General features: G+C 26.3%; 1 protein-coding gene across 2 annotated transcripts in view; it reads right to left on the bottom strand.

Annotated features, from left to right (window-relative positions):
• Window positions 1-3,115: 3,115 nt before the first annotated feature.
• LOC122853075 (probable serine/threonine-protein kinase nek3) overlaps window positions 3,116-20,565 on the bottom strand; it is a 77,987-nt gene continuing 60,537 nt past the window's right edge. Inside the window, exons 4-9 of one of the 2 annotated variants that reach the window (XM_044153320.1) lie at window positions 12,878-16,596; window positions 10,352-10,477; window positions 9,708-10,014; window positions 6,967-7,148; window positions 4,998-5,238; window positions 3,116-4,751 (exon numbers count right to left, since the gene is read on the bottom strand). In XM_044153320.1, the coding sequence (XP_044009255.1) occupies window positions 4,504-4,751; window positions 4,998-5,238; window positions 6,967-7,148; window positions 9,708-10,014; window positions 10,352-10,477; window positions 12,878-16,596 (4,823 nt within the window). In that variant the 3' untranslated portion in view covers window positions 3,116-4,503. Of the gene's footprint in view, window positions 4,752-4,997; window positions 5,241-6,966; window positions 7,149-9,707; window positions 10,015-10,351; window positions 10,478-12,877; window positions 16,597-20,565 lie in introns of those variants that run through there. The other variant, XM_044153329.1, reaches the window with a different exon arrangement.

Here is a 20,565-nt window from a genome sequence, read left to right as displayed (position 1 = left end):
GGAGGTATTTCATATTTTTGAAAATACCTCCTTGGCCATTCTATGTTCCTGATACTCGAATATTTTTTTTTTCACAAATTTTTTGAAATTTTATAGAAAAAAAAATTTTCAAGTATCAGGAACATAGAATAAGCAAGGAGGTATTTTCAAAAAAAATTTTTTTTTTTTAAATTTCAAAAATTTGTGGGAAAAAATTTTCGAGTATCAGGATCATAGAATGAGCAAAGAGGTATTTGATATTTTTTGAAATTTTATTGAACAAGTGGCGCCATCTATTGATTTTTTTGGGAACTATATAGGTAAACACATTGAAATATTATAGATAGAGGAAGGCTGTTTTATCAGGGTTATAGAACAGGAAAAGAGGTATTTTTTGCGCCACACTACGAAGCGCCATCTATTGTATTTTTTTGGAACTATATGGTAAACGCATTGAAAATTAATAGATAGAAAAGGGCTGTTTTATCAGGGTTGTAGAACAGGAAAAGAGGTATTTTTTGCGCCACACTACGAAGCGCCATCTATTGTATTTTTTTGGAACTATATGGTAAACACATTTAAATATCATAGATAGAAGAGGGCTGTTTTATCAGGGTTGTAGAACAGGAAAAGAGGTATTTTTTGCGCCACACTACGAAGCGCCACCTATTGTTTTTCTTTAAAACTATATGGTAAACACATTGAAAATTAATAGATAGAAGAGAGCTGTTTTATCAGGGTTGTAGAACAAGAAAAGAGGTATTTTTTGCGCCCTACTATGGAGCGCCATCTATTGTATTTTTTTAGAACTATATGATAAACACATTGAAATATCATAGATAGAGGAAGGCTGTTTTATCAGGGTTATAGAACAGGAAAAGAGGTATTTTTTGAGTCAACAAGTTCAGCGCCATCTATTATTTTTCTTAGGAACTATAGGGTAAACACATTGAAATATCATAGATAGAAGAGGGCTGTTTTATCAGGGTTATAGAACAGGAAAAGAGGTATTTTTTGAGTCAACAAGTTCAGCGCCATCTATTATTTTTTTTAGGAACTATAGGGTAAACACATTGAAATATCATAGATAGAAGAGGGCTGTTTTATCAGGGTTATAGAACAGGCAAAGAGGTATTTTTTGAGTCAACAAGTTCAGCGCCATCTATTATTTTTTTAGGAACTATAGGGTAAACACATTTAAATATCATAGATAGAAGAGGGCTGTTTTATCAGGGTTATAGAACAGGAAAAGAGGTATTTTTTGAGTCAACAAGTTCAGCGCCATCTATTATTTTTCTTAGGAACTATATAGTGAACACATTAAAATATCATAGATAGAAGAGGGCTGTTTTATCAGGGTTGTAGAACATGAAAAGAGGTATTTTTTGAGTCAACAAGCTCAGGGCCATCTGGTGTTTTTTATAGGAACTATAGAGGTAACACATTTGAATTTAATAGATAGAAGAGGGCTGTTTTATCAGGGTTGTAGAACATGAAAAGAGGTATTTTTTGAGTTAACAAGTTCAGCGCCACCTGGTGTTTTTAATAGGAACTATAGGGGAAACACATTTGAATTTCATAGATAGAAGAGGGCTGTTTTATCAGGGTTGTAGAACATGAAAAGAGGTATTTTTTGAGTTAACAAGTTCAGCGCTATTTATTATTTTTTTTAGGAACTATAAAAGTAAACTATTTAAATTTAATAGAAAAAAATAAAGTGTTGTATTGGGGTAATAGAACAGGAAAAGAGGTATTTAATTTCGTTTATGGTTTACCTCCTGTCTTTTTTGTTTCCCTAATACTTTGAAAATAAACTTGATATTGTTAAAAAAAATGAGAAAGAATAAAGATAAAAGATTTCTTTTTGAACAGGAATATAGAACAGGGAAAGAGGTATTTGTTTTCATTCATGGTTCACCTCCTGTCTTCCCTGTTTTCCTAATACTTTTAAAATAACATTATTATTCTCAAAAGTAATAAGAAAAAAAAAAGATAAAAATTACTTTTTGATCAGGAATGTAGAACAGGCGAAGAGGTATTTTGTATTTTATTTGACATACCTCTTTTTTCTTATAATTCCCTAATTTTATTTGATCACTTTAAAAAATTTCATGGAAAAAATAAAGATTCTTAACAGGAACATAGAACAGACAAAGAGGTATTTTCATTTATATAAGACTCACCTCTTAAGTCTTATGTTCTCCTAATATTTTGAAATATCAAAATGAATTTTATTGAAAAAATTATGGGATTGTATTAGGAATATAGAACAGGCAAAGAGGTATTTCGTTTTGCATAAGATTTATTTTTCAAGCCTTATGTTCTCTTAATTTTTTTGAAATATTATATGTATTTTTTATAGAAAAAATTATGGATTTGTATTAGGAATATAGAACAGATAAAGAGGTATCTTGGATTTCAAAAGAATTTTTCTCTTTTTTCTGTTTTTTTAATCACTTTGTAAATTTTTTTAAATATTCATAGATAAATTAATGTTTTGTAGCAGGAATATAAAATAGGCAAAGAGGTATTTTTTGAATTCTACAAGTATCAACTTGGAGATACGAATAATAAATGAACCGATAATCTTTTGAAATAAAGTCACCGATTTCTACGTGGAATATAGAATACGCAGAGGTATTGCGTTAATAAATTGAAGTTTTTCTGAAATTTGTTTCAATCTTTTCGATCAAATTGCACACACACACTTGTATATTGTTCGATGTTCTCAACGAAGAGACAATCGTACTTTATTAAAAACTTTTATTTAATTTAATTAGCGAGGGCGTTCGAGGCAAAAGATCCCAATCCAAGTTGGTTGAAGTAGAGCGAGAGAAAGGGAAAGAGAGAAAAGAACGTGGAAAAATAAAAGAAGTAAAAAAAGGCTTGAAAAAAAAAAACAAAAAAAAATATGTATACATACGAAATGAAGAGTAATCTTATAAAAAAAAAGAAAAAAAAAATAACGAGCATCTATGCTCAATAGGATCCACTTGGTGAATTATTTACTTGGTCATTGACTTTTTGATTAGTTTGTCTGATTAGCTTAACGTATTATTTGTATTTATTTTTAATTAATTAATTGTTTTTTTCTATAATTAAAGAAAAAAACAATTAAATGTTAAAACGAATCGCATTAATTTCAATTTTTTGTTTTTTTATTAATGTTTATCATTGTTTTTTCTTGTCGTCAATTACATTAGCATCAGCATTGACACAATAGATCATTTGAGTAATGAGACGTTATGAAAAAAATGAGTTTAAGTATACTCAAATGTGCACTTGTAATATATCAATTGAAAAACAAAGCAAAGACTAATAATTTTCATGAATAAAAGCATGAAATACTTTTAGTATTTAACAGTATTTAATATCATTCAAAGAGTCATGATATTATTATAGTTATTTGAATGACGAAAAAGTAATTAAAAACATTTTCGATACTTAAACTCATTTCTTTTTTTTGTGTCAATGCAAAAAAAAATACTTAGGTGTAATTATCAAATGACGAACGTGGAGTTTCGATCGATAATAAATCATTCGAGCATTGACATTTTATTATAATAATAATAATAGTTAATTCATTTTGAAAAATAATTGATAATTAAAGAAATTGAAAAAAAAGAGAATACTAAATATCACACAATAGTGACTGATTCAGGGAAAATGTAAACCAGTTTGATCCATCGATTGTCACTCCAAGAGACGTCGAAAGACTAGAATGATTATGATTAATCTTAAATTTATACACAATATAAAATATATAATATAAAAGATATTTAAAAATAAAATAATAATAGAGAAAATATAATTATAACATAATGATAATATCGAAAATACAATTATGTCTCATTCATCCTTACGCATGATTTTTTGATTTCGCAAATTAAATATATAATCGCAGAAAAATTAATAATATATACAAAATTTTAACAGCGTAAGGACAATAATGTGACAAGAAAACAATAAAAAAAAAAAAAAAAAAATACGATAAGAAAAGACACACACAAAGAATAACAAACTATTTTGTTTTTTATAAATAAAAAAAAAAATGAATAAAATTGATTGAGGAGTTTTGACGAGTCAAATATAATAGTATTAATTAATCCAAAATATAATATTAATTTTTTAAATAATTAAAAAATTAAAATTAAATATTATTAAAATTTAAAATTGAATTTTTTTTTTTTGTTTTGTACATCGTCAGCCTCTGAAGAATATAATTATTAAATTGAAAATTACAAAAAAAAATAAAAAAAAAAATATCAACTTGTTGAACATAGTATTAAATATCACCTACCAACTTCTTAAAATTATACATATGTAATTTCTTTTTTTTTTTTTTCGATATTTTATCTTGTGTCTGATTTTATTTCTTTTTTTTTTTTTTTTTCTTCTTTAAGTGTCTGGTTGATTTTAGCTGATTAATTTTTTTTGGAGCTCAAACTATGATGACGATTATAATGACGATGATGATGATGATTATATTGATGATGATGATGAAGATGAAGATGATGATGATAATTAGTCAACACACTCTGATGCAAAACTTTCAAGATCAACATAATGTCCATTCATATTGTCCTCAAGTAGCTGTGCAAGATCACGTCTGAGTGTTTGAAATTCAGGACGACGATCAGGATCAGCATGCCAGCATCTAGAAATCACCCTGAATAGTTCACTACGGCAATGTGAGGGTCTTTCAAGTCTATATCCATTCTGCACGTTTCGCATGACCTCGCGTGCTGCCATGTCCGGGTACGGCGTAGAACCTACAAATGATATCACAAAAAAATTAACAAAAAAAAAAACTCAATAAATCATAACAATAATACAAGATTTAAAATATTAGAAGACCCGTTAGTTATTTATTTATTTCTTAGCAAATCTTTTTGTAAAAAGTGATAATCAACAAATCAAAAAACATTAAACTGATAATATAAAAAAATAATCTCCCATCATGAAATAATAACTTCCTGTTATGATAAATAATTTAAAGAATACTATTATCAACTTACCAAGTGTAACAATTTCCCACATGAGTATACCAAAACTCCAAACATCAGTTTTAGTTGTAAATAATGAATAAATTAATGATTCTGGTGCCATCCATCTTATTGGTAATGCATTTCTTCCATGTCTTGTTTCAATACATTCACCATCCTCATTTGCCAATCTTGACATACCAAAATCAGCTATTTTGCATAATTTATTATAATCAACTAACACATTCCTCGCTGCTAAATCACGATGAATAATCTAAACAAAAAATAAAACGTAAATTAAAAAATAAATATTTGTTTGATGTTTGGGTAAAATGTTTTTAAATAAAAAAAAACTTTTATAATGTTAGGATTAACAAGATGTCTATTAATTGTCGGAATATCGTAAAGGCGGAAGTGCCTAAGTGCATCTTGTCAGACAAAGCCATTTCCGTAGAAACGTTTTTTTTTTTTTTTTTATTCGTGGTTTGTTATCAACTATAGTCGACAGTTACTTTACTATTTATGGGCATTTGTCGGCATTGCTGATGTTACTACACAGAGAACTTGTCATTACCACAAAGTGCAATTTTCTTGTTTCCGTATTTTAATCAATAATTAACAAAACTATGATTATATACATTTGAAATATATATTTATAGAAAAAATTCATCTTTTGTTTATCAAAAAAACAAATAATAATAATGATAAATATTCAATGTCACATTTTCTGATGCCAAAGCAATTTCATTGTATGCAAATATCTACAGCTGCCTTGGCAGATGCAACTCAACGATATTAACAAACACACATTTAATTATTTTAATTATTTTTTTTTTAGCTATCATTGATTTTTCATCATAGCCATTGAAATAATTTAAACAAATGGACAAAAGAATATTTATAAAATTTCAAATAAAATTAATTAAAATTAATTTTCATTTGTGAGTTTTTATAGTAATGAGAAAATTAGTCAAATAATTTTTTATTCAAGTTAACAAGCGAGTGAGCCTGTAAATGGAATTTTGATAAATAATTTGTATTTTAAAAATAGATTAAAAAAAATAATACAACATTCTACGAGGTAGAATCGTCCAATTACAGATATCCATAAATGCGAATACTTGTGTGCACTTCCAATTAGAATAAATCGTCCAAAGTTATTCCAATCGAACTCGTCTTGTTCTTTGCATTTTAACATTCGTACCAGATTCTACATTTAATACATATTATTTATATTTTTTTATATTCAATAGTATTGACAACGACCTGAATAACTTAATTACAATTCATAATTATTTTTTAAATATTAAAATTTTTCTTTTGTCTTTTGTGCATCATCAGCATTATCATCATCAATGTTGTTTTATTTTTTTATTAATTAATATTACAGACTTTGTATCGACAATAATTATATGCAAATATAATTGATACAAACAAAAAGAAATATTATTAAAAAAATAAATGTTATTGAAAGGTTGGCGCCTCTTTGGAGTTTGTTAATTTATATTTATTGTCATTCAGGGGCTTGTATTATTATAAAGTGGTGTCGACCTTGATGTTGTACCGCAAAACAAGACAACCTGGGGTGACAACGCGACACACATTTTCGATTGAATATCAAAGTGCGTCAGTCGGCCACATTTTTATCTCTTTTTTTCCTTATACAATTTTTAAATATGTATATATTTACTTATCATTTATATTAAAATATATATATATTGGATTTATCAATTTCGTTAAACTTGTTTTTTTCTTAAATTTCTTTCTTCTTGCCGTAGTGGTTCTTTATACACATGAGTGTACAAATATTTGCGATCAAATATCTTGGACCAGAAGAACCGGTACAACTTTTGTGTATTTATTTTTTATGTCTTGCTTTTTTACAAACCTTTTTTGTTTAATTTTCGTATTACTTTATGAACTTATCGTTATGAAAAATTATTCCAATTGAGATGATATAATGAGTGAATATTTTTGTGGAGCTTATTATTAATATATGTACCTTTTTTGAGGCAAGGTACTCCATGCCTCGAGCAACGCAGTAACCGAATACAGTGAGGTCCCTTGAGGTCAGTGCCGCCGAGTCCTCACTAAAGTTGTAAAAGTCCTGTCTTGTTCGATGATCCCGAAGGTATGCCAACAGCTTTCCATACATTACATACTCCAGTATCAAGTAATGAGGCTCTGTAAATAATTTACTTGTTAGATATTTTATTTTTTTAATTTTTTTTTTCAAAAAAAAAAACCATAACTTTATAGCTTTAAATAATAAATTAGCTTAATTTTAAAGAAAAAATAAATAAATTTTTAATTCCAGGAACTGTAAGAAGATTCATTTCCCAGTTATGTCGTGATTATTTTTATTTTTTAATATTTATATTTTTTCTTTGTTGAAGCGATATAAAGTGAGCTCATTGTTGGTAATAATTGTTTTTCAAATAAAAAAAAAAGTAAATACGTAAATGGACATAAAAAAAATTTTTTTCTTATCGTAGTGTTATTAAATTCGACAGCTTATATGCTGAATAATAAGAAAAAAATGAAAAGATAAAAAAAAAAATATCATGTATCTAAAAATAAAAATTGAAAGTACATACAAGTATTGAAATAAATAAGAATTTTTAATTAAATTAAAAAGAAATAAAATAGCGTTTTTAATTTAGCTGCTAAATGAACAATTTTTTAGATGAAAATATTATTTTATTTTCTATTGAATGAACACTGAACTAACCGGAGATTAGCATTGAAAAATATTAAACAACAAAAAAAAAAATATAAAAAACGATAAAAAAAAATTACAGAGAAATCGTAAAATAAACGTTGAGTTTATATTAGCCTCATGTGTTTGTAAAAAAAAAAAAAAACAATAAAAATTTATAAATATAAGAAAAATGTAGGTATGTTTTATTATTTCAGTGTAAAAAAAAAAATTTTGAAATACAGGTAGATGTGATAAGAAATCAGTGAGTGTGTCTGTTGATAGTCTTGGTAGCTATAAATGTTTATAACTCTGTCTTCACAAAAAAAAAAAAAACAAATAACATGTTATGAGGCCAGTTTAGTTTTTAGTCATGAAAACAATTAATTCTCAAATGTCTTTTACAGATAAAACTTCCAACAAATACAACTTGAAACCGCTCACTATGATAAAAAAAAAAAATCGACAACAATTTTAGCATAACAATTAATTCTCTCACACATTTAAAAGTGCAATCAAAATAGCATATTTTTAATTTTAATTTTTAACATTTTAGTTTTTTATTTATCAACATTATTTATTACCAGAAAAAAACAAAAAAAATTCATTCGTTGACTAGTGTGAAAATGTATTAAGAATTTCAAAAGATTGAAAGAAAAAAAATACAAAAAAAACTGGAAGAAGAAAAGGTAAAAAAATTGCATTGCGACTGAACATAATATGATTTTTTTTTCATCTTATTTTCTTTTGTTACGTTGACTGTTAAATCCAAGTGTATAATATTCAAAAGTAATAAATTCAAACCTAAACTTATCTGCCCAAGCTATTGTACTCAGAGTAAAAAAAAAAAAATGAAAAATTTAAAAAATTGCATATTATTCTTCCCTTTTTGAAACGTAAAAAAAAAAAGTCACCACGAATGACCCTTTCTTTAGACCATTAAACACCCGAAAATAAAATAAATAAATTTAAAAAAATTATTATTTGAAAGTGTGTATGTGTATAAATATTTCGTCTAAGTGGGCGTTGAACCACAAGACATAAATTTCCTCTTATATCATTTTTTATTGTAAGTACAGTGTTAAATTTTTGTACTTTTTCCTGGGCATTGCAGCGACAGTATTAACGGTGGTCCCAAATATATTTAAAAAAAAAAAAAAAAGATCATACTTATAATCATAAATAAAAAAATAAAAAATACAGATGAAAGAGATAAAAAATGATCGGATATTAAAAACAATTTATATATTGAAGATGTTCAGTGGTAATTGAGCGAGACACGCGGAGAGATCATTGAATATTCAATATCGTGTGAAAAAATTTAAATGAAATAAAAAAATAAATGATAATTTCTGTCTATCACCTTCAAGCTAGCCCCACCAAGAAGTTTGATCACGCGACGTTAAAAACGTTTTGCACGCGGTGTTTAACAAAAGAAAAAAAAAAAATATATATCAGCCAAGTCCAGTGAGATATTGTGAGCATGGATCTCTCTCACGAGCAAAAAAAAAAAATAAATAAAAAATTGCAAAATGAAATATAAATAGTTATAAAACAACGTAAACACATACGTATCAAATACATATGGAAATTTATTCGAATATATGGACAAGAAGAAAATACGTAATGGTCTTTTCTTGTGTCTTCTTCTCGTCTTTACAAACATCTCATCTTTGATCAATTTTTACTCTTTTTTTTCCATCATATTATTTTTATTTTTTTGCTCTTTCTATTGCATCGTTCCTTCACAAGTCAGACCCTTTTTTTTATATTCATTTTATTTACTTTGTATATAATAATTTATTTATTCTTGGATCGAGTGGCTTCTTGCCCCGGTGGCCAACAGACTGGACAATAAATATTTACTTGACATTTTAAATGCATGAATTCGTCACTTGAAAGACGATGACAATCATTGGCTATTTTGAAATGTTATTTCATTGTTGATGTTTTATTTTTTTATTTATTTATTTAATTCTTTGTTCTGTTTCTTATAAATAAATTTTTAAAATACTTGAAAAATAAAAATAATATATATATCTCACCTTCTTCAGTACAACAACCAAGTAAAGTAACAACATTTGGATGATTACCAAGTTGTTGCATTATTTCTAATTCACGTACAAGATCTTCATTTTCTCTTGCTGATGAACCTTCTTTAACTGTTTTAACAGCAACAAGTCTTGTTGTACCTTGATGACCAGTTAAATCATCAGCTTCAGCTTTCCATACTTGTCCAAAATTACCCTGTCCCAATACAGTTTGTAAACGTAATTTATCACGTGGAAATTCCCATCTTGATTCTTGTGAATGTGGTGGTGGCGGTGGTGGTGGTTTTTCAGCATCATGACACTAAATTAAAATTATATAAGCTCATCATTAAGTATAATTAAATTAAATAAATAAATACTTTTTTATTATCATGACATTAATCTCGCTTGTTTTGTTAACAATTGATTTTAATTATTTATTATTTATAAAATTATATATGTGAATATACACTTGCAATTTTTATCTTGATAGTAACATTTGAATCATCGATTAACCTCGATGATACTGATTTTAAATGACAATATATTTATATAAACATGCGTGATTAATTGATTTGTTTAAATGGAATTTGAGTTCAATAAAATAAAACTAATATTTATATGGAAATAAAAAATAAATTAAATTCATTCATTCTTACCAGATGTTGTATTCTTGGTAATTTAGTTATCGCCTTTTCTATCGAGGTCTTGAAGTCCCCATTCTCGAGATTCAACGCGTCTTTTCTGCAGCTTATCTCCGATGACGTATCCGACTCTTCCAGCACCTGTTCAAGCAAATATCGTCAGCAATTTTCATATTTTTTCCATACATATTTATTAATTCTACAACTACGTATTAATAAACCATTGTTTAATTATTTTTCATCAAATAAAACATAATAAAATATTTGATAAGTCATCAAAATAATTATATATATTTGCAGAATAAGGTTTTATTTTATTTTTTTTCTTTTGAATTTTTATATTTCATTGTCATCAGTGGTATTTTTAAATTAAATTTTAATATTACACAATTATAAAATGAATAATTATAAAACAAGAATCAATTTATTGCGACATACTGGCGCCAATATTGATGATAATTTCTAATAATAAATAACATATAATAATTCAACAAGTTGACTAAAAATATTTCATCATATTTTAATTATTTTATTATATTATTATTTTATTTGAGAATAAATATATTTATATTGTTAAGACAATGAGACTTTGAATGATTTCACCTGTATCAAGGTTAATTTAAAAGATGGTGTTTGGTAATGATATAAATTTCAAATATCTCCTGGGGCTAATTGCTTATGAATGATAATGCAAAAAATAAAAATAAATATATTGAAAATTAAAAAAATAAATATATATATTTGCGGTCATTGTCAAGTTCTTAAATATACGCAATTGATGAATCAAATGAGTATAACACACACACATACACAATACAAACTTAAAAAAAGTAAAAACAGTTGTTAATTTTTATCGACCCTGAAGGCACCTTTTCAAGCGTATACAAATGCAGAAAAAAAAAAAAAAAGAATTATTATTTTTTTGCATTTAAGAATCAACCCACACTTGGTAAAAAAAAAAAGAAAAAAAAAAATATATAAAACAAGAAAAATCAGGGGCTTTTTTCAGGCGTGACCCTGGCAAAGACTTGGATATAAAGTAAAGCCCTTTTAACATGGAACGAATTTGATCGTAAAGACTGGACCTCGGCATAAATTAAATTCAACCCGACAGCAAGAGAGAATGAACTCTGAGTAGCACGACAAAAGACGTTAAAAAATAAAAAATGATTCAAGTACAAAAACATATTGGTAATTTATAAAAAATTAAAAAAAAAATAAAAAGAAAAATATTAAAATGAGTAAAGTGTGTTTGTTATAAAAATTAATGATTATTCCATCTTCGGTTAAAATTCAAATAAGGAATATAAATAATGAATTTAATGAAAAAATAAATCTTATCGCCACAAGCAATAATATAATCACACTTTAGTCATCGACAAAAATCAAATATAAACATCAATCCTTGGCCTAATCTGTAAATAGACAAAACGTTTATTTGTTTTTTTTTTTTTATTTTTTCTCGCTAGTTATTTTAACTTGTATATTATTTTAAAAAAATTACAGATTGACATCGATACAAAACTGATAAATAATAATAGCAAGACATCCGTCACAATTAACGAGTACAAAAATCTAGGATCAATCATTAAATATAATTACATGATTATCTTTCAACAATTCAACACGACGATCATACAAAGAAAAATAATGAAAAAAATTATAATAAAGAATGAGACAAGAAAAAAAAATAATAAAATTTAAAAAATATTATATGAATAATATTTAAAAAAAAATTGTAAAAGTTATATATGAAGATGAGTCGACCTCGTATCAAGGTCCAACACAAACGTGTGTATAAAAATTATTAATAAAATATCAATTTTAATTTTTGAATTTTTTTTTTTTTTTGTACTATCTTTGGGTAAACCGAAAAAATAAAAATAATAAAAATTATGATTGCCGGATGAATGCAGCACAAGGATGACACGATATAAATTAATAGTCGGCCTCGATCGCACGACGAATTCATTCACTTAATCACCCAGTAATCAGCAATTCACGTTTGTATGCAATTCGAGCACTATCATTATGAGCGATCTTTATCCGTGAAGTATATTTACAATCCGTCGAACGAGAATATAATTCGCCATACTGAGAAAAAAAAACATTATTAAATACAACAAAAAAGATATATTTAAAAAAGTCACGCGCGCGTGTGTCGATGTACTTTGTGTGACATAAAATTGTCATAATATCCGCCTACATGTCATCCAAGAAAATAAATAAATGTTTAATTAATAAAAATAAAAAAAAAATAAAAATCAAGATGATGATGATGAAGAGTGTACATATAAAATGATTGAAAGTAAATTGACTTGATTTTACGGTGAATTTTATTTATATATTTTTTATTCAACATGACTTTGCTCGTTATCCACACCAGTTATCGTTACTCAAAGGGTCCCCCAATGTGCACACAACCTTCATTTATTCCATCAACAATGTCCTCCAAAAGTATCATTACTTCCCAGAAGAGGAAGAAGAAAAATATATAAAAAGTAATAATAATTTACTGTAAATTTTAAAATATATATTTACCTTTCGATTTTTTAAAATTAATCTTCGAAGAATAAGTGCAACACCAATGGCTATTGGAAATACAACAAGTGTTGCTAATATATAACTGATAAATGTAACTGTATCTTGATTAACAAATGCATCAACATCATGCCTTTTTGTTATAACTTCACTAATATTAATTGGTTCTCTTGGTCCAATTGATATCATTCCTTGTTCATAATAACTATCATTTAATTCTGGATGATAACCACTATATTCTGGTGGTCCTGAATTAAAAAATGTTGGTCTAGATCTTGTTTTATTTAAATTTGTTTTATATGGATCTTGATGATTTTTATTTGATCTTGAATTCATTTCATCTTTGGATTCAGTCAACAATGTTATTGGATCATTTGTTGTTGATGTTGTCGTTGTTGTTGTTGTTGTTGTTGTTGACTTATCAATTACTGATGTTGTTAATATTTTTGGTAATTTTTGTGTTACTTTTTCCGTTGATAATGTTGTTAATAATGGTGCATTATCATCATCATCATCATTATTATTATAACTATTATTATTATTGTTAATATTTAATTTTTTATTTTTATTATTTGTATCTGATGGTATCATCATACTACCATTGAATATATTTGATGTATTGTAAAGATGCATTATCGGTAAAATATCATCCTTATCCTTTGTTTTATCTGATAAATTTCTTCCTCGTACTTCAGGTGATCTTTCACTTGATTTTGATGTTATAATATCTGGTTTTATCGATGTTAATAAATCTGGAGGTAGTGTTGTTATTGGTGGTTCTGGTAATATTGTCGTTTGTGATCTATACATTTTTTGTATTTCAGCTGGTTCAAGATCACGTTGTGTTGTTTCAATTGTTGTTAATGTTGTTGATTCAATTATTGGTGTACTATTATTGCTATCAATGATATATGTTGTTGGTAAATTTGTTACATCATCAATTGTTGAATTTAATAAATCACTTTTAGTTAAATTTAATGACCTTGATGTATTATTTACCGATAATAAATTTTTTAAATTTTCACTTACACTTGAATTTTTTAAATTAACATCAACAATAGTATCATTATTATTAATTTTTGTATCATTTATACCAAATATATCTGGTAATAATGTCGTTTGACTATCCTCACTAATAATTTTTTTATCCATAATATTATTTTCACTCATTTTAATAAATTTTTTAGTATCATTAATATTATCATTATTTTCAATTTTAATATTTTTATTATTATTATTACGTCTACCTGTTATATCAACAAGTCTTCTACGTTTTAAATCACGTATATTTTCTTCACTTGTACGTTGATTTAACACTGCACTTGCTGATTTTTTTAAATATCTACGATCACTATTATTATCTTTATCAATATTGTCCTTGACATTTGTATAATTCCATCGTATTGTTGATGTATCAAATTCCATACCATTTATATTTTTATAATTATCAGTTGTTGATAAATTTTCAATTAATGTTACATTTTTTAATGTTAAATTTTTAATTGTTAATAAATTGGTATTAATATTTTTATAATTTAATTGTTGTTGAACAGACGAACTGGTTTGTACGACTGCCGACTCGGCACTGGCATCAAGTCGCTCGCGCATCGACTCTATACCAACGTCGACTAAAAGTGGAGGAAGCAGTTCAGCATCTTTAGTCGTAGTTTTTGTAAAGATATCATTTGATGTTGATGTTAATGTTGTCATTGTCGTTTCAACTGTCACTTGTGTTGTTAATTCTGTTGTCATTGTCATTAATGTTTCCATTGGTCCAGTATAATTACGTAATAAACGTGTTATATTTGTTATTGTATATGCATATGGATGCATTTGTTGTATTGATGCAACAGGTGATTCTTCTTCTTTATTATTATTTTCATTATCATTTTGTATTGTTGTTTGATTATTAATCAATTGTTCTTGTTGATTATTTTTTAATAATTGTGATGATAATTTTGAGGATATAAAATTTTTAGATGTTGATGATGATGAGGTAGATGAAGAGGAGGAAGAAGAAGAAGACGAAGAAAAAGAAGAGGAGGGGTCTTTTTTTGCTTGAGATAAAGTGGAACGGTTTGGAATTACAGTGCTAACGGTATCCTTTGGGCTGTTGTTGATATCTGAAGATGTATTAGTTGTAGTTGTAGTTGTATCAACAGTAGTAGTAGGAGAAGATGGCGAAGAAGAAGAAGACGACGAAGAAGTTGTTGGCATTGGTTCTGTTACGACAATTCGCAGGGATGAATAGTGTTGATTAAGACTACTTGGTGTTGTGGGAATACTACTACTACTACTACTACTTGGAGATGAAAGTTCATTGAACATATCAACACGAGTTGAATTTATTGTCGTTGATGTCACTGGGTCAACTGACATCCAGGTCGATAATCTTGTTTGTAATTCTCCACTTTCAGTTGTGATTTCAACATTATTTGGTTTAACAATATTATTTTTAATAACTTCAAGTTCAATATTATCATTATCACTATTATTATTAATATTTTCTTCATCAATAATTGTATATTCTTGACTTTTTTTATTTCTTATAAATGGACGATCATCAATATTTTTTATATTATTATTTTGTTCTATATTATATTTTATTGTTGTATCAAAAAGGGTCATTGTAACGTTGATATTTTCACTTTCAGTACCGTTTACTTGGTCAGGTATGTGGGTCGAGTCCCGGATAATGTTGGACCGGTGGGTTTTATTTCCTTCACTTGGATTACCAGTTAACATCTGGTTCGCGTGAGCGGACAACTTTAATTTTTTATTTTTATTCAATGTTTCATCAGTATTTGTTGTATTTACATTATTTTCAATTATTATATTTGATGATACTGTTGATGTTAATTTACGTTGATATATACTATTTGTACGATAATTATTTTTATTATTATTATTTGATTTTTGTAATTTATTATTAGGTTCAATTGTTATATTAATATCATCATCATCATTATCATCATTCATTATATCTTCATCTTTTTGTACTTTTTTTATTGTTGGTATTGTTGTTGTTGTTGTTGAACGTTTTGTTGAATATCTACTACGACGTAATGATGATGTTGATAATGGTGATACTGATGTAACCTCATTCGAATGATTATTTATCGTTATTTTTTCTGGCTGTATTTTTTGGCCAAAATAGAGAAATTGCGTCATATCTTCAACTGGAATGTTACTTTCTACTGGATGAAAATGTTTATACAATGATTCTGTCATAATAACGGTATTTTTTTTTCGCGTATTATTTTGATTATTATTATCATCTTGATTTTTTAAATTTCTTATTAATAATTGACTTGTATTTTTATTTGCATTATCATTGACATCATTTGTTGATATTGATGTTTCATTTTTATTATTAATATTTATTATTTTTTCAACAACTGGTATTATTATATCAGCAGCAGCATCATCATCAGTATCAATAATTGCTGATGCTTGTTGATCACCCAATGGTCCTGTTACAAATACACCATGACGTGTTTCTTCAGCTTCAAGCATATCCAATGAATCTTTTAAATTACCAACAGATAATTTATCATTTTTTTTTGTATTATTTCTTGCTACATCTTGTCTTTTTAAACCAAGTGATTGTCGTCTTTTAGCTGCCAATATATTTCTAAATGTTTGTTCTCTTTTAATTTTTGATATTGGTGCTTCTGTGTGTAACGCCATTCTACCCTGACGATATTCAAATCCTCTATCTGTAATTGAAAAAAAATTAAATATCAATTAATTAACATGTCAATTTATTACATTCATTTAATTTTAAATCAATAAAAATCATGATTAATTATATATACATAAATCAAAAATTATTAACAGTTATAAAAACATAATTTTTTGATTAATTTATTTATCAAATAAAAAAATTAAATAACGGTTTATTTTTAACAGAATATTTCAAGTATTATTTTGATTGACAATTAGCAAATATTTGGAAAATTAAGTCAACAAAAGCGAGTATGCATATATTGAGATAAAATTGTTGACTGTCACACACATCATGACTCTCTTTCAGTGTCATGCATTAACAATTTACCTTCACTCTAACGGTGATTCTTTCTTTTTTTTATATATCTTTCTATATTTTTATTTAAATTTTAGATATTTAAAAATTTATCATTTTTTTTTTTTTTTCAAGTATTTATTTGAGTATATATTGATGGCTGTTGAAGATGTACTTTGAAAATTCACAGTCTCAAGGCCGTAGGTCAGACACCACTTGAGTGGTCACTTGAGGAAATATATATCTTCATTGCACACTTTAAACATACACATATACACAGAGAAAGATACTAAAATACTTAAATATATTCAGCTTGACTGTTTTATTGGCATTTTAAACGGGGTCCCACTTTACTTATTTTATTTCTTCATATATACTGTAAAACTTGGATAGCATCCAACGACTTCCTGACTTGTTTTTAATTTAATTATATATTTATTTAATTTTTTGTTTGTTTATTTGTTTTTTTACTTCAATCAAGGTTAAATTAATTTTACTAAATATATAATAATTAAGAATAAACTAATTGAGTATAAAAATTTACATTTGAATATAATTTTTATTGATGAAAATGTTGTTAATTTTTTCGTGATATATGCAATAAAATTATATATTTTTTTTGTCACGAATATTTTATTTGTGATTGTACTGAATTATTTTTCATGATTTCACGAGGTCACATGAATCCCGCTATTCGTTTCGTGATCTAGTCACATGAGGTAAATTATTTTAAGCAGGAAATGTAACTTCATGGATGAATAAATTTTAAATAAACCTATACTAATATATTTTATAAAAAATAATTTATCGTGATATTTTTTTTTTTTTGTTTATTTTTAAGAGTGTCTAGCTACACGTTAATCATTTATGTACAATGTAACACTATTATTATCATCATTAAGAAAATACATCTACCTCGCTAATTCGCAAAAAGAAAAAAAAAAGATAAAATAATAAAATATAACTTGAAAAATAAGACATACAAAGAAGAAGAAAAAAAAATTGTCAGCTGGTAAATGAAAATTAGTAAGTGGACATTATAATATTTGCTAATTTTTTTTTTTTCTTCTTGATGACAGTCACTAGGCTGATCATTAGCAACGACATTTTCATTGTAGGCTTGCAACAGCGTGTGTTGCACCAGCTTGATGTTAAAAACATAAAAAATAAAATAAAAAATATGAAAAATAAAAAAAAGATAAGTACAGAGATGAGGTACTTCATCTACATCTACACTTGCACACGTTCTCGGTACTTATATACACGCATACCCACGCAAAATAATAAAATATACATATCCAACTGGACACTAGCTCTATGTACACACACACATATTAACTTGCCTTTTTTTATTATTATTTTTTAAACATCAAGAAATTCTTGTACAACACAATTTCATACTGTTGTTCAACCTGACACAACCTGTGCTATCAAACTTATACTTTGCATCGTCATTTTATATCATAAATCATTTTTTTACACTTGTGTTATTATTTGAGCTTCTTGATGTACACATGATGACAGAATAAAGCCATCAAAAATCATCAATTCAATTATTAATAAAAAAAAAACAATATTTTTTATTTACTTGATTTTTTTATTATTTATATTTCATATATCATCTTGATTGTTGTAAAGAAAAATAAAGACACAATGAAATGAGATCATTGACCATCACCTGAAGCAAGTTACAACAACAAAGTATCTTAAGTGATGTTGGTATAATGAATCTTGGTATGTATAGTAATTCTTTTTGACTTGAATCATAAACATAAATATACATGTTTTTGTACAATAGTCTGTATTATTCAAATGTTAAAAAAAAAAAAAAATGCATAACTCATAAAAAAATTATTTTATTGTGTTGATGAAAAATTATGACAGTACAACATCAATATGTTTTATGAAATTTTGAAAATATAATTTGATGAATTTATTGAGATTTAAAATTCAACAAGACAATTAAATTATAAATTTATATATTTGAAAAATAAAAATGTCACAGTTGAGTCAATTAATTAATCAATTTTTCTCTCTAAAAAATTGAGACGAGAAAATAAGAAAAAAGCAATAAAGGTAATATGAGAAAATTGTGATGATCTTGGTGATAAATAAGCCGGTGTTTTTAATCATATTTAAAAAAAAAAAAATTCATATATAAACTACCTATTCTTTATCTACCTTCAGAGCATTGTTGTTCAAGACATAAAGTTAAAGTCTCACAGCAGGAGGTTTTATATATATTTTTTTTAGACTCTTTACTCTTGAATCTTTAAATCATAAAGAAGAAAAAAGGGAACGGGAGCAACACTGACCTTACTCAGACACGTGTTCACATAAAATATTACGAACCTTTATATGCGGTCACGCCGCAAAGATAACCGACAATGTCAAAGGACACAAACTCCTACATACTTTTGGTACCAAGATAATCATATATTATACTTTTTTTTTTTTTTACTATGATTTATTTTTATATATTTAAAATTTCCTTTTTTTTTTTTTTTTTTTTGTGTTTTTCTTTAACCTTGTAATTTTTATTTTCAGCCTGATGGCCTTCAAAGGGGTTTTTTTTTTTCCTATTTTTTTATTTATAAATTTATTATAGACGCATTATTTTTTTAATTTTGAAATAGTAATATTATTATTTTTGTTTTTTTAGGGAGGAAGAGGGGTATTATATGGTGCTGCAGATTGCAGAAATATATTTTTGGTGTATATACGAGTTCAAGAAAGGTAAGAGAGAGATATATAAAACAAGATGAAGAGTTATTTGAAATATTATATGATTCTTTGTGTGGTCATGCTGGGTAGATAACCCTGGGGACCTGAATGTAAACTTCGAGGTCTGTATTTTGCATCGAAATTTAAGAGGAGAACTTGGGGGGGAACTAGATTCACGAATTAGATTCTCACCTAACTCTTTTTTTTTTTTTAAACATTCTTTTCTTTCATCAGACTTTATTTATATGCTTGCTTTTTTTTTCATACTATTATTATGTATTATACATCGCCAATTCTATATAATATAAAAAATAAAAACTAAAAGAAAAAAATAAAAAAAAACGTGCGAATAATCTCGCAGATATTCGCCAAAAAATTCTTCAGAAATGATATGTCATTATGTAAGGCAAAAATATTCTACGAAATTGTTTTGTTAATTTTTTCGAAATTTCAATCAATACCCTCATCAACACAACAAAACAGACATAACTTATGTCTTTAGTAGTTAAAATTAAATGAAAAAAAATTTCTTTTCTTAATGATAAATAATTATTGTTCATTAAAAATAAAAAAAAAAAAACATATTTAATTTTTTAAAATTAACACTTTATATAAAGATTATCTGAGAAGTCAGCAAGCTGCTCAATTTTATTTTTTTATTTTTTTATAACAATGATATATATATTTCAAATGAAAACGAAATTAAATTTAAATTAAAAAATATATATATGCTTTTGTTTCGGTGCAAAAGCATCTCGATTAACTCGAGATATTAGTGTCTATATGTTCATACAGATATGTGTGTGTGTAATTTCATAGAGCGTATATCCGTTTCCGGTAAAGTCCAGAGGACACTCAGGTCATCATACACAAAACATCACAGCAATTCACATAACTTGATGATAATTATGTAACGTAATTATTTTATATATCTCACAAC

Source organism: Aphidius gifuensis, linkage group LG1 (genome assembly GCF_014905175.1).
Source record: "Aphidius gifuensis isolate YNYX2018 linkage group LG1, ASM1490517v1, whole genome shotgun sequence".
NCBI lineage: Eukaryota > Metazoa > Arthropoda > Insecta > Hymenoptera > Braconidae > Aphidius > Aphidius gifuensis.
This window is presented reverse-complemented; position numbering and strand designations above follow the sequence as displayed.